General features: G+C 40.0%; 2 protein-coding genes across 11 annotated transcripts in view; one reads left to right on the forward strand and one right to left on the reverse strand.

Moving 5' to 3' along the window:
* The window catches only part of ATM (ATM serine/threonine kinase), a 140265-nt gene extending 119613 nt beyond the window's left edge, over window positions 1-20652 (forward strand). For all 4 annotated transcript variants that reach the window (XM_063693499.1, XM_031015936.3, XM_063693500.1 and 1 more), the window contains 4 exons: window positions 5228-5342; window positions 6403-6466; window positions 16639-16775; window positions 16882-20652. In XM_063693499.1, coding sequence (XP_063549569.1) covers window positions 5228-5342; window positions 6403-6466; window positions 16639-16775; window positions 16882-17065 — 500 coding nt within the window. In that variant the 3' untranslated portion in view covers window positions 17066-20652. The remainder of the gene's footprint in view (window positions 1-5227; window positions 5343-6402; window positions 6467-16638; window positions 16776-16881) is intronic.
* Window positions 1-21399, reverse strand: part of C9H11orf65 (chromosome 9 C11orf65 homolog) — a 138060-nt gene that overhangs the window by 17170 nt on the left and 99491 nt on the right. The gene's annotated exons all lie outside the window — the stretch shown is intronic.

Here is a 21399-nt window from a genome sequence, read left to right on the forward strand (position 1 = left end):
GAAGTGTGAATGTAATGATGGAAAGAAAGAAGTGTGAATGTAATGTAAAGAAGTGTGAATGTAATGACAAAATTCTATTAAACAGTATTAATCACTAGGTGATAATTTTTAGAGGTTATATGCAAAAGAACAAAAATAATTAAAGCAAATAAGTTATCACAGGTTTCATTATTTTCCAAAGAAAGTCTCAGAAAATAATATATTGAGAGGAGAGAAAATATGCCATATTCACTATAAAACGAAGAAAACCCTGTCTTTTTATTATGTATGGAAGTAGGAGAATTCTCTTCTGCATAAGTTATAAAAAGGTAGACGCTAAGAATCAGGATGAATATGAAACATATGATTTAATAATGAAGCTGGTTTGGTTACTAACCACATCATCACTATCATCCCCCTGCAACTCAGAATGTAGAAAAAGAAGTGTGAATGTAATGACGGAGATCCAGAATCTTCAGCAAATAGATTTCAGTTGAAGTCACTGGGCTGGAGGAGGTTCTGATCTCACACATCATCCTTGATAAAGAGACCTAAAGATGAAATCATAAGGGAAGTGAGCCTTGGAAAGGCTGAGCCAGAAAAAACTGAGAAGTACTCAAAGGAAGTCAGGATCTTGGAAGGCAAGAGGGGAAAATCTTTTATGAAAGAAGTAGTGCTCAATAGTATCTGATACAGAAAGGTCAGAGAGGATGAATGCTGAAAATAGACCTTTGAATTTAACAAGTAATCAATCTTAGAGGCCTTGGAAGTACCCTTTGGATAGAATGGAGGAAACCATACTGTAAAAAGGCAAGGACTGAATGGAAGTTAAGGATGTGTAGACTAAGAATGTGGAATCTGCCAGGTGCGGTAGATCACACCTGTAATCCCAACACTTTGGGAGGCCAAGGCAGGTGGATCACGAGGTCAGGAGATCGAGACCATACTGGCCAACATGGTGAAACCCCATCTCTACTAAAATACAAAAAATTAGCCGGGCGAGGTGGTGGGCACCTGTAGTCCCAGCTACTTGGGAGGCTGAGGCAGGAGAATCACTTGAACCCAGGAAGCAGAGGTTGCAGTGAGCTAAGATCGTGCCACTGCACTTCGGCCTGGGCGACAGAGCAAGACTGTCTCAAAAAAAAAGAATGTGGAATCTTCCTACAAGAAGTTTAGAAGGGAAGGGAAGGATGGCAGAGAAATTTGCTGCAGGAATGAGAGACACATTTGGTCCTTGCTTTTTTAAGATAGGAGAGGTTTAAACCTGTTAGATATTGAAGATACAGGAGCAAAACAAAAGATAATTGAAATAGCAAGGGAAATCATAAAGTACGTGAGTCTGATAGCATTGGCTTTAGATTGGAGGCATGTTAGCTTTTCTGCTGAGAGAGAAGGAAAAGTGATGCCAATAGGAAAGTCTTAAGCTGGAGAGGAAGGAGTATGAGGGAATTATATTTGCTATTCTGTTTTTGCTGAGAAATAGAAAGCATGCTCATTTGCTAAGAATTGGAGGGATGGTAACTGGCCTTAAAAGAACAAATAAAATTCTAAAATTTACCATGGAAATGAGACCAAGACCTGACTAGAAAGGGATAAATAAATAAGACATGCCAAGCAGTTTAAGGGGCACTTTCAATCCTAAATTTGTAGTGGAGCCAATAGGGTTGTTGTATGATTTTCCAGCAGTCCTCAACATCCTTGGAGCTTAAGTTGTAGTTTAAAATGGGAGATGTGGTGGAGGGACAAGGGGACAAGGAGATTTGAAGCACTGATGAGAGTAATCAAACTTATTGTCTCTACCCCTGGGCTGAGTTAGGGAAAGAAGAGGGCTAATAAACTAGAAATCTCAGTCAAATTTGAAGACTGTTTAGTAAGAATAAGGGGTAGAAGGAGAAGAGGTTTTGATTAGAATGTACAATTTACAATGTCTAAGAAGCAGTTTTAGCAGACTCATTTCTGGAGTACAACCCATATGAGTGGTTCATTAAGATAGAATGAAATTGAATTCCATTAGAACAGAGACGGTCACGGATATTATATGGTTTTCCCCAGAATGAATTCTAGAGTTGGGACAGAGGGGAAGATTGTGAGCTAGGTCCATGCCAACATTCAGTGAATGTGAGAGAAAACCTTACAGGTTTACATAGTAAATGTGAAGATGGAAGGGATTTGTTAGAGCTAGAAGGTGGGGATCTCAGCAGAGGAGCCAGACTTTATCTGAGAATGAAAGGGCAGTGGTCTGGAAGACGCCAATTAGAGGTAGGAGTATGCCAACCTGTGTCCATTCAGGTCGTGCTAAAAGCATCTATAAATGAGAAGGGTAAATTGGTACAACCCCTTTGGAATATTGTTTGGCATTATCCACTAAAGCTGACTTTATGTATATCCTGTGACCCATCAATTCGACTCCAACAGAAATGCATACATATGTATAAAAATGTTTATAAGTAGCATTATTCATAATAGCCCCTAACTGGAAACAATCCAGATATCCATCATAGGTAGAATGGATGAACACATTGTCGTATATTTATATTCTCTTTGTATATAATGAGATTGAATGAATAATAACACACAATATAGAAGACTCTCACAAATATAATGCTAAGTGAAAGATTCCAACATAAAAGAGTACATATGTATAATTCCATTTACATAAAATTCAAAAGCTGATAAAATTAATGTATAGTGTTAGAAATCAGGATAGTGGTGACCCTTTGAAAGAGGTGATTAGTGACTGGTAGGAGGGACTGAAAGGGGGCCTCTGGAATGCTGGTAGAGTTCTGTTAACGTAGATTTGTTCACTTTGCAGAAATCTCAGTGAGTCACGCTTGGGTGATTTGTATACTGTTCTGTGTATGTCTGTTTGGTTACCTGTTGCTGCATAACAAAACACCCCAAAATTTAGTAGCTTAAAATCACAATTTATTTATTATTATCTCTCATAGTCTGTTGACTGAGCTCAGCTGGGCAGTTTTCACTTAGGATCTCTCATGCAGCTGCAGTTAGCATCTGGGGCTGGAGTTATCTTAAGACTCAGCTGGGCCAGAGTTCATGATTGCTTCTTCACTTACATGTCTGATGCTTCAGCACTCCCATGTGGCCTCTCTGTCCACAATAGTGTCCTGGACCTACTCAGCATCTCGGGGCTCCAAGGGGAAGGAAGTGGAAGTTAAGGGCTAGGCCTGCAACTTGCACAGTATCACTTCCATCACATTCTGTCATCACATAGTCATGTCATAGGGTCCATCCTGGTTCTTCCCTGTTTCTGGGACTCCAGTAACCCTATGTTAGGCCTTTGCAATGTATCATTTATACTGTTACCTGCTAGTCTATATTTTCTAACCTTTTTTTCCTTTTTTCTCACTCACCCCTTGGTGTCAGTGGACGTATCCGGGGAACCTGGACTTTCAGCCCTACTCAGCTATAGCAAGCCCTTTCCCTATTGAGTGTCAGTGGAGGCCAATTGGGGAATCTAGTCTTCTGCCCTTACCTAGCAGTAACAAGGTGGTGACTCCCAAAGGCATCAAAGGCAGAAGTTTAAGGAAGATCCTGAGTCTCCTAATAACTAAAAGGTGTAGGTGTCAATTGAAAATCATTAGGCATACCTGGAACCAGGAAAATCTCAACTTTAATGAAAAATGGCCACCTGTAGGTGCCAACACTAAGATGACAATGATGTTGGAATTATCTAAGATTTTAAAGCAGCCATCATAAAAACATGAAGGAACAATTACAAACATGCTTGAAACAAATGAAAATATAGTAAGTCTCAGCACAGAAATAAGTAGTCTCAGTATAGAAGTAGATATAAAGGAGAACCAGATGGAAATTTTAGAACAGAAAAATATAGTAAATAAAATAAAAAATTTCAACTGCAGAATGAGGGGACAGAAGAAATGATCAGTGAATAGAAGACAGAGCCGTAGAAATTACCCAAGCTGAGCAACAGAGGAAGAAAATTAAGAGGAAACCTTCAGCATCTAGGGCTAAACAGAGTTCCTAGACTTGATACCAAAAGAACAATCTTTAAGAACTCTCAAAACTTAACAACAAAATCTACTTATAAAATGGCCATGTACTACAAATGTGTATAGCAGCTTTATTCATAATAGCCAAGAACTGGAAAAATCCAGATGTCCTACAGTGGGCAAATGCTTAAACAAACTGTGTTACATCCATACCCTGAAATACTACTCAGCAATGAAAAGAAACAGAACTATTGATATACATAACAATTTGGATGAATCTCCAGAGAATTAGGCTGAGTGTAAAAAGCTATTCCCAAAAGGTTACGTACTGTATGATTATTCCACTTCCATTTATATAACATACTTGAAATGACAAAATTATAAAAATGGAGAACAGATTAGTGGCTGCTAGAAAAATAGGGGGTCAGAGGGCTGGGTGATAGGCTATGGGAGGGAAATAGGTGCGGCCGTAAAGGGCAGTATGAAGGATCCTTATGTTAGGAATATTATATATCTTGACTGCATCGATGTCAGTAGTATTATAGTTTTGCAGGACATTACAGTTGGGGTGAAATGGGGAAAAGGCATAAGGGATGATCTTTTCTGTATGATTTCTTACAACTCGAAGTTAACATATAATTATCTCATAAAGTGTCATTAATTTTTTTTTTTTTTTTGAGATGGAGTTTCACTCTTGTCGCCCAGGCTGGAGTGCAATGGCACGATCTCAGCTCCATGTATCCTTCACCTCCCAGGTTCAAGTGATTCTCCTGTCTCAGCCTCCCGAGTAACTGGGATTATAGGCACCTGCCACCACACCCAGCTAATTTTTGTATTTTTAGTAGAGACAAGGTTTCACCATGTTGGCCAGGCTGGTCTCTTAACTCCTGACCTCAGGTGTCAGGCCTCCTCAGCCTCAAGGTGCTGGGATTACAGGCGGGAGCCACCACACCCAGCCTAAAAATTTTTTAAATATAAATATATCATCTCCATTTTAAATTATACCAGTAGTTACTTCATTTTTAAAAATCACCCTTTAACCTAGATTTCTCTAGTTGGGTTAAGAAGTAGTTAGGTTATTTGGATTTGAGGTGGATCTCACAGACAGTGACAAAGATGAGGAAGGCAGCCAGAGCAGAAGTAAACTACTGTACATACTAGTGTTCATAGAACGTAGGTAACGTGTGGTTTCTTGCCTTTGTAAAGTTCACATTCTAACTGGAAAGAAAGTAAATTAGCTGTCAAACCTCCTAACTTCACTGTATTCTTTACTTTAGGTGTTGCTTTTGAACAGGGCAAAATCCTTCCTACTCCTGAGACAGTTCCTTTTAGACTCACCAGAGATATTGTGGATGGCATGGGCATTACCGGTGTTGAAGGTGTCTTCAGAAGGTAAGTGATATGAAGTAAAGGAGGGAAATAATTTTTGATGTCAAAATTACATGAGCTGGGCATGGTTCTTTGCACCTGTAATCCCAGCTACTCAGGAGGCTGAAGTGGGAGGATTGTTTGAGCCCAGAAGTTTGAGTCCAGCCTAGGCAATACAGCAAGACCCTGTATCTAAAAAAATCACACACACACACACACACACACACACACACACACACACACACGGGTTAGAGATTTGTATAGATTATAGAATTTAGTGCTAGAATCGTATTCCAGTGCCTTATCAATACTAAGGAAAAGACCCTGGGTAAAAGCAATAATAGTTTCTCTTCCTTCCACCCACCTGGGACGTAAGCCCATGTAACATACATACTGTTATTCCAAACCTCCTCTGGAAGCATCCCACCTTTACTTTTAACACCTCTGTCCTGGCTGACTCCTTCTTAATGATCCAAACTACTATTGGGTGCTCATCACTGTGCATATAGAAGAGACTACATTTTTATTTATAGGAGCTTGTGTTCTAGTATAACATTGTGCTACTAAAAAAGCTTTGGAGTTCCTTGTACTTTTCCCAGCATAGGTCTGTGTACTCAACTTGGATTGGGGCAGATTGCAATCAGTGTAAACTAATAATTGCCACAATAATCAAAGACTGAGAGCTGAGCCCAGTGGTGCATGCCTGTAATCCCAGCTACTTGGGAGGCTGAGGCAGGAGGATGACTTGGCCCCAGGAGTTTGAGACCAGCCTGGGCAATGCAGCAAGACCCCATTGCCAAAAAAAAAAAAAGAAAAGAAAATCAAAGACTGAAATAAATCTTTTGTAATAGTGTTGTGTTATTCTTGTAAATGCCAAGCTTGTGAAATAGTCAAATACATATTTGTATTCATTTCAAACGTCTAATGAAAGCCCACTCTGCCAAGTATTATGCTATTTTGAGATACAGATGTGTAGATTATTAAGCATAGGCTCAGCATACTACACATGAGAGTATACAGATAAAGATATGTTGAAAACATTGGTGTGTAACAAAATCCGTATTTATAATGTGTTTGACTCTAGATGCTGTGAGAAAACCATGGAAGTGATGAGAAACTCTCAGGAAACTCTGTTAACCATTGTAGAGGTAAAGTATTTTATAAGGAAGACTTTTTTTTTTTTTTTTACCAGGTAGACTGTGTATCTCGTCAGGAAGTCACTGATGTGAAGAGCACTGCTTCATTTTAACATAGGGGGATGTGGCTGGGCAGCAGAAAGGAGGAGATTGCACACTTAGCCTTTTCACACATCCAAAAATACTGGTTTAGAAATGCCTTCAGCCCCCTCGAGTTTCTTGGAATGTTAGAGCATTGTAAGTAGTCTCTAGTTTCCAATTCATAAATCAATTCTTTGACATTTAGATATCCCATATGGTATTATTATTTTCAGAATGGTTTCCATTAGGGTTTAAGAAAAATCAGAAATTTGTATCTCCTTTTTCCCTGCTCAGGTTCAGAACTAATTAGTCAGACAAATGGAGATCAAATTGTCAGCATCATTACTAGAGGAACGTGGCTTAGGAATGAGGGCCAGACTAGTTTACTGCTGGTGCTACCTCAGTACCTCTCTGCTGTCTTAACTTTGGGACAGCTCACCTGAATAGGGTTTGGGCCTGCAGAGCAAACACATGTAATCAGGATCACTGCCTTGTCTTGATCCAGGGCAGAAAAAAGGAAGTCAAACAAATTTCAGTGTCTGTGCTGTTAGTACCTATGCCAGTCATTCACCAATCTGATAAGGGTATGTGAGACAAGAAATCAGGAGTGTGGCCTCCCCAGGGAAGCATGGCAGGTAGAGTGCAGTATGGGCTTGCCACTTTTCCACTCCTCACCTTTTCTTCCTTTAACCTGATTATGTTGGACTGGCTGCATGTTAGTATTACTTGTACTGCATTTAAAAAACATTGATGCTGATCAAATTCAAACCAGGTTTCTAGAGATGGGGCAGGAATATGTGTATTTTTAAAAATCTCTCCTACTGTTCAACTAGGATATGAGAACTGTCTTAATTCATTGGCATTAACCATTAAGCCTGTGGTCAATAAGGGTGGGGCTTTATCCCTTGGAAGATGAGTAACAGTCCATCAGGGTGGTCCTGTGTGCACCTTTATGAACCGAGGCATCTTTATAGATCTCCTTTGGACTGCAGATGGTAATACAGATTTTGCTACAAAGAGTTTGCTGAAATAGGTCCCAATAATACGTTGGTAAAATTAAATCCAAGGCTGTGCTATTCCCAAGGTTAAACATACATTCTTTTTTCTTTTACCCATTTCAAATTCTGTTCATGTTGTCATTTGTTACAGTTTGCCATTGGTTCTGCAGTAAGAATAAATGATAAGAAAATAAGCATGATGTGTAACATTTAAAAAAAATAATACATGGTAACATGGATGCCTCAATAATGTCGAAATTAAACTCTAAAGTTATATTATCTTGCACTTTTTCATGTAAGAAAAAGAGGGCCGGGCGTGGTGGCTCATGCCTGTAATCCCAGCACTTTGAGAGGCCGAGACAGGTGGATCACCTGAGGTCAGGAGTTCAAGACCAGTTTGGCCAACATGGTGAAACCCCGTCTCTAATAAAAATACAAAAATTAGCTGGGCGTGATGGCAGGCACCTGTAATCCCAGCTACTCAGGAGGCTGAGGCAGGAGAATCGCTTGAACCCAGGAGGCGGAGGTTGTAGTGAGCTGAAATTGCACCATTGCCCTCCAGCCTGGGCAACAAGAGCAAGACTCTGTCTTAAAAAAAAAAAAAAAAAAGCCCAAACTTTTCAAATTAAAGAGTCAAAGCAGCTTAACATATTCTTTACTATTTTACTCGACCTAGTTTCAGTCAGAAGGGATTTTTATGCTAAGGTGGATTAGGGAGTTTCTTCCAGTAGTTGTATCCTACCTAACACTCACCAGAAGAAGGTAGTTCTTTTAGGGCCTCAGAAATCTTACTAGTTTAATGCCAAACTGCTTATGGACTTCACTTTTTAGAGTGGTAGGAGATCAAATTAGAGAAGTGACAGTGGCCAGATCCTTTGCCATTGTAAGGACTTTGGATTTCCTCTGAGTGAGGGTTTTGAGTCTGAAAAGTGATTTGCATCTCCACCTACAATAACTGTCACCTTTAAACACACCCTCCGGGAGGAGGAGCCAAGATGGCCGAATAGGAACAGCTCCGGTATACAGCTCCCAGCGTCAGCCACGCAGAAGACGGGTGATTTCTGCATTTCCATCTGAGGTACCGGGTTCATCTCACTAGGGAGTGCCAGATAGTGGGCGCAGGTCAGTGGGTGCGCGCACCGTGCGCGAGCTGAAGCAGGGAGAGGCATTGCCTCACTTGGGAAGCGCAAGGGTCAGGGAGTTCCCTTTCCAAGTCAAAGAAAGGGGTGACAGACGCACCTGGAAAATCGGGTCACTCCCACCCGAATATTGCGCTTTTCCGACGGGCTTAGGAAACGGCACACCAGGAGATTCTATCCCGCACCTGGCTCGGAGGGTCCTACACCCACGGAGTCTCGCTGATTGCTAGCACAGCAGTCTGAGATCAAACTGCAAGGCGGGAGCGAGGCTGGGGGAGGGGCGCCCGCCATTGCCCAGGCTTGATTAGGTAAACAAAGCAGACGGGAAGCTTGAACTGAGTGGAGCCCACCACAGCTCAAGGAGGCCTGCCTGCCTCTGTAGGCTCCACCTCTGGGGGCAGGGCACAGACAAACAAAAAGACAGCAGTAACCTCTGCAGACTAAAATGTCCCTGTCTGACAGCTTTGAAGAGAGCAGTGGTTCTCCCAGCACGCAGCTGGAGATCTGAGAACAGGCAGACTGCCTCCTCAAGTGGGTCCCTGACCCCTGACCCCCGAGCAGCCTAACTGGGAGGCACCCCCCAGCAGGGGCACACTGACACCTCACACGGCAGGGTATTCCAACAGACCTGCAGCTGAGGGTCCTGTCTGTTAGAAGGAAAACTAACAAACAGAAAGGACATCCACACCAAAAACCCATCTGTACATCACCATCATCAAAGACCAAAAGTAGATAAAACCACAAAGATGGGGGAAAAACAGAACAGAAAAACTGGAAACTCTAAAACGCAGAGCGCCTCTACTCCTCCAAAGGAACACAGTTCCTCACCAGCAACGGAACAAAGCTGGATGGAGAATGACTTTGACGAGCTGAGAGAAGAAGGCTTCAGACGATCAAATTACTCTGAGCTACGGGAGGACATTCAAACCAAAGGCAAAGAAGTTGAAAACTTTGAAAAAAATTTAGAAGAATGTATAACTAGAATAACCAATACAGAGAAGTGCTTAAAGGAGCTGATGGAGCTGAAAACCAAGGCTCGAGAACTATGTGAAGAATGCAGAAGCCTCAGGAGCCGATGCGATCAACTGGAAGAAAGGGTATCAGCAATGGAAGATGAAATGAATGAAATGAAGTGAGAAGGGAAGTTTAGAGAAAAAAGAATAAAAAGAAATGAGCAAAGCCTCCAAGAAATATGGGACTATGTGAAAAGACCAAATCTACGTCTGATTGGTGTACCTGAAAGTGATGGGGAGAATGGAACCAAGTTGGAAAACACTCTGCAGGATATTATCCAGGAGAACTTCCCCAATCTAGCAAGGCAGGCCAACGTTCAGATTCAGGAAATACAGAGAACGCCACAAAGATACTCCTCGAGAAGAGCAACTCCAAGACACATAATTGTCAGATTCACCAAAGTTGAAATGAAGGAAAAAATGTTAAGGGCAGCCAGAGAGAAAGGTCAGGTTACCCTCAAAGGGAAGCCCATCAGACTAACAGCGGATCTCTCTGCAGAAACCCTACAAGTCAGAAGAGAGTGGGGGCCAATATTCAACATTCTTAAAGAAAAGAATTTTCAACCCAGAATTTCATATCCAGCCAAACTAAGCTTCATCAGTGAAGGAGAAATAAAATACTTTACAGACAAGCAAATGCTGAGAGATTTTGTCACCACCAGGCCTGCCCTAAAAGAGCTCCTGAAGGAAGCGCTAAACATGGAAAGGAACAACCGGTACCAGCCACTGCAAAATCATGCCAAAATGTAAAGACCATCGAGACTAGGAAGAAACTGCATCAACTAACAAGCAAAATAACCAGCTAACATCATAATGACAGGATCAAATTCACACATAACAATATTAACTTTAAATGTAAATGGACTAAATGCTCCAATTAAAAGACACAGACTGGCAAATTGGATAAAGAGTCAAGACCCATCAGTGTGCTGTATTCAGGAAACCCATCTCACGTGCAGAGACACACATAGGCTCAAAATAAAAGGATGGAGGAAGATCTAACAAGCAAATGGAAAACAAAAAAAAGGCAGGGGTTGCAATCCTAGTCTCTGATAAAACAGACTTTAAACCAACAAAGATCAAAAGAGACAAAGAAGGCCATTACATAATGGTAAAGGGATCAATTCAACAAGAAGAGCTAACTATCCTAAATATATATGCACCCAATACAGGAGCACATAAAGCAAGTCCTGAGAGACCTACAAAGAGATTTAGACTCCCACACATTAATAATGGGAGACTTTAACACCCCACTGTCAACATTAGACAGATCAACGAGACACAAAGTCAGCAAGGATACCCAGGAATTGAACTCAGCTCTGCACCAAGCGGACCTAATAGACATCCACAGAACTCTCCACCCCAAATCAACAGAATATACATTTTTTTCAGCACCACACCACACCTATTCCAAAATTGACCACATACTTGGAAGTAAAGCTCTCCTCAGCAAATGTAAAAGAACAGAGATTATAACAAACTATCTCTCAGACCACAGTGCAATCAAACTAGAACTCAGGATTAAGAATCTCACTCAAAACCGCTCAACTACATGGAAACTGAACAACCTGCTCCTGAATGACTACTGGATACATAACGAAATGAAGGCAGAAATAAAGATGTTCTTTGAAACCAACGAGAACAAAGACACAACATACCAGAATCTCTGGGATGCATTCAAAGCAGTGTGTAGAGGGAAATTTATAGCACTAAATGCCCACAAGAGAAAGCAGGAAAGATCCAAAATTGACACCCTAACATCACAATTAAAAGAACTAGAAAAGCCAGAGCAAATACATTCAAAAGCTAGCAGAAGGCAAGAAATAACTAAAATCAGAGCAGAACTGAAGGAAATAGAGACACAAAAAACCCTTAAAAAAATTAATGAATCCAGGAGCTGGTTTTTTGAAAGGATCAACAAAATTGATAGACCGCTAGCATGACTAATAAAGAAAAAAAGAGAGAAGAATCAAATAGACACAATAAAAAATGATAAAGGGGATATCACCACCGATCCCATAGAAATACAAACTACCATCAGAGAATACTACAAACACCTCTATGCAAATAAACTAGAAAATCTAGAAGAAATGGATAAATTCCTCGACACATACACTCTCCCAAGACTACACCAGGAAGAAGTTGAATCTCTGAATAGACCAATAACAAGAGCTGAAATTGTGGCAATAATCAATAGTTTACCAACAAAAAAGAGTCCAGGACCAGATGGATTCACAGCCGAATTCTACCAAAGGTACAAGGAGGAACTGGTACCATTCCTTCTGAAACTATTCCAGTTAACAGAAAAAGAGGGAGTCCTCCCTAACTCACTTTATGAGGCCAGCATCATTCTGATACCAAAGCCAGGCAGAGACACAACCAAAAAAGAGAATTTTAGACCAATATCCTTGATGAACATTGATGCAAAAATCCTCAATAAAATACTGGCAAAACGAATCCAGCAGCACATGAAAAAGCTTATCCACCATGATCAAGTGGGCTTCATCCCTGGGATGCAAGGCTGGTTCAATATACGCAAATCAATAAATGTAATCCAGCATATAAACAGAGCCAAAGACAAAAACCACATGATTATCTCAATAGATGCAGAAAACGCCTTTGACAAAATTCAACAACCCTTCATGCTAAAAACTCTCAATAAATTAGGTATTGATGGGACGTATCTCAAAATAATAAGAGCTATCTATGACAGACCCACAGCCAATATCATACTGAATGGGCAAAAACTGGAAGCATTCCCTTTGAAAACTGGCAGAAGACAGGGATGCTCTCTCTCACCACTCCTATTCAACATAGTGTTGGAAGTTCTGGCCAGGGCAATCAGGCAGGAGAAGGAAATAAAGGGTATTCAATTAGCAAAAGAGGAAGTCAAATTGTCCCTGTTTGCAGACGACATGATTGTATATCTAGAAAACCCCACTGTCTCAGCCCAAAATCTCCTTAAGCTGATAAGCAACTTCAGCAAAGTCTCAGGATACAAAATCAATGTACAAAAATCACAAGCATTCTTATACACCAATAACAGACAAACAGAGAGCCAAATCATGAGTGAACTCCCATTCACAATTGCTCCAAAGAGAATAAAATACCTAGGAATCCAACTTACAAGGGATGTGAAGGACCTCTTCAAGGAGAACTACAAACCACTGCTCAAGGAAATAAAAGAGAATACAAACAAATGAAAGAACATTCCATGCTCATGGGTAGGAAGAATCAATATCGTGAAAATGGCCATACTGCCCAAGGTAATTTACAGATTCAATGCCATCCCCATCAAGCTACCAATGACTTTCTTCACAGAATTGGAAAAAACTACTTTAAAGTTCATATGGAACCAAAGAAGAGCCCGCATCGCCAAGGCAATCCAAAGCCAAAAGAACAAAGCTGGAGGCATCACACTACCTGACTTCAAACTCTACTACAAGGCTACAGTAACCAAAACAGCATGGTACTGGTACCAAAACAGAGATATAGATCAATGGAACAGAACAGAGCCCTCAGAAATAACGCCGCATATCTACAACTATCTGATCTTTGACAAACCTGGGAAGAACAAGCAATGGGGAAAGGATTCCCTATTTAATAAATGGTGCTGGGAAAACTGGCTAGCCATATGGAGAAAGCTGAAACTGGATCCCTTCCTTAAACCTTATATAAAAATCAATTCAAGATGGATTAAAGACTTTTAAACGTTAGACCTAAAACCATGAAAACCTAGGCATTACCATTCAGGACATAGGCATGGGCAAGGACTTCATGTCCAAAACACCAAAAGCAATGGCAACAAAAGACAAAATTGGCAAATGGGATCTAAGTAAACTAAAGAGCTTCTGCACAGCAAAAGAAACTACCATCAGAGTGAACAGGCAACCTACAAAATGGGAGAAAATTTTCGCAACCTACTCATCTGACAAAGGGCTAATATCCAGAATCTACAATGAACTCAAACACATTTACAAGAAAAAAACAAACAACCCCATCAAAAAGTGGGTGAAGGACATGAACAGACACTTCTCAAAAGAAGACATTCATGCAGCCAAAAAACACATGAAAAAATGCTCATCATCACTGGCCATCAGAGAAATGCAAATCAAAACCACAATGAGATACCATCTCACATCAGTTAGAATGGCAGTCATTAAAAAGTCAGGAAACAACAGGTGCTGGAGAGGATGTGGAGAAATAGGAACACTTTTACACTGTTGGTGGGACTGTAAACTAGTTCAACCATTGCGGAAGTCAGTGTGGCGATTCCGCAGGGATCTAGAATTAGAAATACCATTTGACCCAGCCATCCCATTACTGGGTATATACCCAAAGGACTATAAATCATGCTGCTATAAAGACACATGCACACGTATGTTTATTGCGGCATTATTCACAATAGCAAAGACTTGGAACCAACCCAAATGTCCAACAATGATAGACTGGATTAAGAAAATGTGGCACATATATACCATGGAATACTATGCAGCCATAAAAAATGATGAGTTCATGTCCTTTGTAGGGACATGGGTGAAATTGGAAATCATCATTCTCAGTAAACTATTGCAAGAACAAAAAACCAAACACCGCATGTTCTCACTCATAGGTGGGGAATTGAACAATGAGATCACATGGACACAGGAAGGGGAATATCACACTCTGGGGACTGTGGTGGGGTAGGGGGAGAGGGGAGGGATAGCATTGGGAGATATACCTAATGCTAGATGACGAGTTAGTGGGTGCAGCGCACCAGCATGGCACATGTATACATATGTAACTAACCTGCACAATGTGCACGTGTACCCTAAAACAAAGTATAATTAAAACAAAACAAAACAAAACAAAAAAACACACCCTCCAATGCTTTGTGTATTTTACACTCATCTACCTAATCTTCCCTCCGTAAATCTGTCCGAATTTCCCAAAATCATTTGGTGTGATTGTCCCAATCTTCAAGAATAATTTCCCCATTGATCTTACCACAGTAAGACCCTTTCTGCCTTCAGCTTTAGGAGGGTGCTTCTCAATAGCATCCTGGTTCCCAGTCCTCTGGGACATCATTTCTTTCCTCTCTTGGATTCATTTCTTTTCTTCTCTTAGACTTCATTGAGGCACAGTCACTATTTCTGTACTGATCTCCCCGCTTCCTAAGCCCCTCCTTCAGAGCACTTTAACCTGGGTGTATTTCCCTTTTCCTCTCAGTGTATTTGTCTCTCCTGGCCTTCAAGATTTTATTTTCTTCCTAATGGACCATTCTCTCCTCTAAGATTTTATGTGTTCTGCTAAGGAAATATATCTCTCCCTCTAGCTCAGTGATGCTTAGCCAAGAGCAGTTTTGTCCCCTAGAGGACAGTTGGCAATGTCTGGAGGCATTTTTGGTTGTCACAGTTGGGGATGGGAGATGAGGATAGTATTGGCATCTACTGGGTAGAGGCCAGGGATGCTGCTGAACACCCCAGAATGTACAAGTTAGTCCCCACAGCAAAGAAATACCCCATCCAAAATGACAATAGTGCTGAGACTGAGAAACCCTGCTCTAGCTTAATCAGTCTGTATTCCTTTACTGTTTCCAACCACTTCTGTCTTGTCAGACTGAAACATAATTTTTTACTTATTCCAGTTCCTCCTTAACTCTAATATTTGCAAGTATGATTCCTGACACAAGCCCTTGGTTTTGAAGTAATTTGGATTTTTCTTCTACTTCAACCCAAGAAAACCATCTAGTCTGTATTAGAGGCCTTCATTCCTTTTCATTAGTTCATTAATAAAATATATTAATATTTCCCTTTTATGGGTGAAACTGGTTTGGATCTCTGAAATCTAAAGCCATGTCAGTGCCCAACTTGAAGTCACATAGGAAACCTTGAACTTAACGGACAAGCTACATGTAATCAAGCTCAGTTTCTCCACAGTATTTAATGGTCCTGGAGGACACTCAAAACAGCATTAAAAAATAGAGAGATTTTGGTTCTGCTAATCTAGTACATGTCCTGAAACTAAATCTGCTAAAGGCATTTTATAGTCCCAACCTGCAGATTTACTGAGAAACTGTATACAGATAGCAGCAAAAAAGTGTTCCAACCTTGTAATACTGGAATGCTCTGTAGAATCATTCTTTGTATTGTCTCCACTTATTACTAAGATTTGTAAGCATTTGCTAAAACCTATTTTTTTTTAAAGTTCTGTGTTTATAAATACCAGAGCAGTTAGCTGTTCTGAACTGCCAATATCAGAAATTCCTCATGACCTCACTTTCTAAAATTTAAGACCTAAAGCCACTTGCTCTAGCCATGTCAGTTGTTTTGGTATCCTAATTCTACACCTAATATATATCTATCTCAAGATTCCAAACGCAGCACCAAACCTTGGGTTTTGAGGAGGTTTCAACAAATTATACCTTTCTGGATCCACCCAGATTTAGAACTGAGAGAAAAAGAGCCATAGGAATAGGGTGGAGATCAGAATTTCAGATTTGTTACTGATAAAACTATTGGAGAAGACGGCTTAGGAGTGAGGTCCAAATAGGCTTGCTCGTGCTCTCCAGTTCCCACATCCCAATCTATACCTTGAGACAGCCTGGCTGAGGAAGAATTGGGCCCTACAAAGCAAATACACTAACCCAGGGTTAACAGTAGAGAGAGAAGGAAAGAAAGTGACTAATGCTTAACTCCTTTTAATAGATTAGTTTCATCCAGTCAGGAAACATGGGTCAAGGGATGTCACCCCTAACCATGGAGGAAGAATGAATTCAGAATGAAATGAGAAGCTTGGAGCATTATGCTAGGATAGTTTCCTCAAGGAAACATGAATGTGCATGATGTTTGTTCCCCTCCCCCATCAACTACCACGTGACTGGCTTGTTATTTGTATGATACTGGTTCTACTGTTTCTAAGTATGTGATTAAAATGTACATTGTTCTTTTAATACATATGTTCTCTCTGTTTAGGTCCTTCTATATGATCCACTCTTTGACTGGACCATGAATCCTTTGAAAGCTTTGTATTTACAGCAGAGGCCAGAAGATGAAACTGAGCTTCACCCTACTCTGAATGCAGATGACCAAGAATGCAAACGAAATCTCAGGTGAGCAGTATTTTAAGAAGGTCCTGTTGTCAGTTGTTCAGATTTTCTTATTCCCAAGGCCTTTAAACTGTTCACCTCACTGAAACCTTTGTGTTTTTGTCCTTAGTGATATTGACCAGAGTTTCAACAAAGTAGCTGAACGTGTCTTAATGAGACTACAAGAGAAACTGAAAGGAGTGGAAGAAGGCACTGTGCTCAGTGTTGGTGGACAAGTGAATTTGCTCATACAGCAGGCCATAGACCCCAAAAATCTCAGCCGACTTTTCCCAGGATGGAAAGCTTGGGTGTGATCTTCAGTATATGAATTACCCTTGCATTCAGCCTTTAGAAATTATATTTTAGCCTTTATTTTTAACCTACCAACATACTTTAAGTAGGGATTAATATTTAAGTGAACTATTGTGGTTTTTTTTTAATGTTGGTTTTAATACTTGATTTAATCACCACTCAAAAATGTTTTGATGGTCTTAAGGAACATCTCTGCTCTCACTCTTTAGAAATAATGGTTATTCGGGCTGGGCGCAGCGGCTCACGCCTGTAATCCCAGCACTTTGGGAGGCCGAGGTGGGCGGATCACAAGGTCAGGAGTTCGAGACCAGCCTGGCCAAGAGACCAGCGTGGCCAGTATGGTGAAACCCCGTCTCTACTAAAAATACAAAAATTAACCGAGCATGGTGGCGGGCACCTGTATTCCCAGCTACTCGAGAGGCTGAGGCAGGAGAATCTCTTGAACCTGGGAGGTGAAGGTTGCTGTGGGCCAAAATCATGCCATTGCACTCCAGCCTGGGTGACAAGAGCGAAACTCCATCTCAAAAAAAAAAAAAAACAGAAATGTATTTGGATTTTTCCTAGCAAGATCACTCAGTGTTACTAAATAATGAAGCTGTTATGGAGAACAAATTTCAAAGACACAGTTAGTGTAGTTACTATTTTTTTAAGTGTGTATTGAAACTTCTCATTCTATTCTCTTTATCTTTTAAGCCCTTCTGTACTGTCCATGTATGTTATCTTTCTGTGATACCTTCATAGATTGCCTTCTAGTTCATGAATTCTCTTGTCAGCTGTATATAATCTCTTTTACCCTATCCATTGGGCTTCTTCTTTCAGAAATTGTTTTTCATTTCTAATTATGCATCATTTTTCAGATCTCTGTTTCTTGATGTCATTTTTAATGTTTTTTAATGTTTTTTATGTCACTAATTATTTTAAATGTCTGTACTTGATAGTCACTGTAATAGTTCTATTAAATTTAGTTCCTGCTGTTTATATCTGTTGATTTTTGTATTTGATAGGCTGTTCATCCAGTTTTGTCTTTTTGAAAAGTGAGTTTATTTTCAGCAAGGCTTTATCTATGGGAATCCTGAGTGTCTGTTTATGTCATATTCCCAGGGCTGTTGCTGACACAAGCCCATTCTTATTTTAATTTCTTGGCTTTAGGGTTTCCATACCTGAAGCGTAGCATAAATTACTGATAGGAGATTTCCCAGGCCAAGGCAAACACACTTCCTCCTCATCTCCCTGTGCTAGTGGGCAGAATATTTGATTGATGCCTTTTTCACTTAGAGTATAAGCTTCCATGTGTCCCACCTTTATGGCAGGGTGGAAGGAGGTACATTTAATTCCCACTGCCTGCCTTTGGCAAGCCCTGGGTTCTTTAGTCCCCATGTAGATGTCTAAGCTAAAAGCCATGGGTTAATGAGACTGGCAAATTGTTCCAGGACAGCTACAGCATCAGCTCACATATTTACCTCTCTGGTTTTCATTCCCCTCATTTTTTTCTGTGACAGAGTCTTGCTCTGTCACCCAGGCTGGAGTGCAGTGGCATGATCTCAGCTCACTGCAACCTCTGCCTCCCGGGTTCAAGCAATTCTCCTGCCTCAGCCTCCCGAGTAGCTGGGACTACAGGCGTGTGCCAACACGCCCGGCTAATTTGTTGTATTTTTAGTAGAGACGGAGTTTCACCGTGTTAGCCAGGATGGTCTCGATCACTTGACCTCGTGATCCACCCTCCTCGGCCTCCCAAAGTGCTGGGATTACAGGTGTGAGCCACCGTGCCCGGCCTCATTCCCCTCATTTTTGACCGTAAGGATTTCCCCTTTCTTGTAAGTTCTGCTATGTATTTAAAAGAATGTTTTCTACATTTTATCCAGCATTTCTCTGTGTTCTGTTGGAAGGGAAGGGCTTAGGTATCTAGTTTGATACATAGCTAGAAGTGGAACATTTCTCTGTCCCCCAACTGTCATCATATAAGATAAACATCAGATAAAAAGCCACCTGAAAGTAAAACTACTGACTCGTGTATTAGTATAATCTCTTCTCCATCCTTAGGAAAATGTTCATCCCAGCTGCGGAGATTAACAAATGGGTGATTGAGCTTTCTCCTCGTATTTGGACCTTGAAGGTTATATAAATTTTTTTCTTATGAAGCGTTGGCATTTCTTTTTATTGCCAATGGCAGGCACTCATTCATATTTGATCTCCTCACCTTCCCCTCCCCTAAAACCAATCTCCAGAACTTTTTGGACTATAAATTTCTTGGTTTGACTTCTGGAGAACTGTTCAGAATATTACTTTGCATTTCAAATTACAAACTTACCTTGGTGTATCTTTTTCTTACAAGCTGCCTAAATGAATATTTGGTATATATTGGTAGTTTTATTACTATAGTAAATCAAGGAAATGCAGTAAACTTAAAATGTCTTTAAGAAAGCCCTGAAATCTTCATGGGTGAAATTAGAAATTATCAACTAGATAATAGTATAGATAAATGAATTTGTAGCTAATTCTTGCTAGTTGTTGCATCCAGAGAGCTTTGAATAACATCATTAATCCACTCTTTAGCCTTGCGTGGTATGCTATGAGGCTCCTGTTCTGTTCAAGTATTCTAATCACTGGCTTTGAAAAGTTTATCAGATTTACGTACAGATCACAAGCCTAGGAGAAATAACTAATTCACGGATGACAGAATTAAGATTATAAAAGATTTTTTTTTGTAATTTTAGTAGAGACAGGGTTGCCATTGTATTCCAGCCTTGGCAACAGAGCAAGACTCTGCCTAAAAAAAAAAAAAAAAAAAAGAAGGTTTTGGCAAGCTGGAACTCTTTCTGCAAATGACTAAGATAGAAAACTGCCAAGGACAAATGAGGAGTAGTCAGATTTTGAAAATATTAATCATAGAATATTTGTTGTATGCTAAGTCACTGACCCATATTATGTACAGCATTTCTGATCTTTACTTTGCAAGATTAGCGATACTATCCCAATACACTGCTGGAGAAACCAGAATTTGGAGACATAAGTTGTCCAAGGCAAGAAGATAGTAAATTATAAGTACAAGTGTAATATGGACAATATCTAACTTGAAAAGATTTCAGGCGAAAAGAATCTGGGGTTTGCCAGTCAGTTGCTCAAAAGGTCAATGAAAACCAAATAGTGAAGCTATCAGAGAAGCTAATAAATTATAGACTGCTTGAACAGTTGTGTCCAGATTAAGGGAGATAATAGCTTTCCCACCCTACTTTATGCAGGTCATACCTCCCCAAAGTGTTTACCTAATCAGTAGGTTCACAAACTCTTGGTCATTATAGTATATGCCTAAAATGTATGCACTTAGGAATGCTAAAAATTTAAATATGGTCTAAAGCAAATAAAAGCAAAGAGGAAAAACTTTGGACATCTTAAAGACTAGAATAGTCTTTTAAAAAGAAAGCCAGTATATTAGTTTGAAATATAGAGATGTGTCCCAATTTCAAGTATTTTAATTGCACCTTAATGAAATTATCTATTTTCTATAGATTTTAGTACTATTGAATGTATTACTTTACTGTTACCTGAATTTATTATAAAGTGTTTTTGAATAAATAATTCTAAAAGCATATACTAAGACTCATTCACTTTATTCAAATATTTGTGTGTTCTGTGTGCCAGGCATGGGACTCGTTCTAAGGAGAAAGCAGTGAGCAAGGCAGGCATAGTCTGCCTATATAAAGCTCCCAATCTGAGGAGGATAGGCAACTGACCACGCAGTGTGAACCGGGGAGCCTATTGCACAACCAGTCTGATAATGCTGCATCTCAGTCTAAATATCCTAGTAGTGTTTCTTAGTCGCCTCCTGACAAAAAGGCAAATATGAATGTTCTTTCTTTGGGCCTAGAAAGTGATCTAGTTGACATTTCTAGCCTAAAAGATCTGTACTAGAATATGACAAGTGCAAAGATCCTGGTATCCTAAATGCAAAGTTTTTTACCTGTTTATCATATTTTTAAAATAAATTCAGTCCTCTGGAGTTTTAGGCTCTTTTGCCTAGATTTTAACAAAATGCATTTTGCATAAATATAGTGGAGTCAAAGTTTCCACAAAGATTATAATGACTCAGAATTTGGTAAGTAAGGAGATCTCATAATAGACATTATCCTCTGAAAAATCCCTTTGCCATTAAAAGTACAGCATACACAGTTTTATGTACAACAGTATGTAGAAATATATACTTTCATTGTGTATGATCCAGAAGCAGTGGTTCTTAACCAGGGGTGATTTTGCTGCCTCACTTGATATTTTCAAAATAAAATTATTGTTATTTTGATGGGAACAAAATGGTATCATGTTTCATTTTAATTTGTACCTC

The sequence above is a fragment of the Gorilla gorilla genome, chromosome 9, assembly GCF_029281585.2.
Source record: "Gorilla gorilla gorilla isolate KB3781 chromosome 9, NHGRI_mGorGor1-v2.1_pri, whole genome shotgun sequence".
Taxonomy (NCBI): Eukaryota; Metazoa; Chordata; class Mammalia; order Primates; family Hominidae; genus Gorilla; species Gorilla gorilla.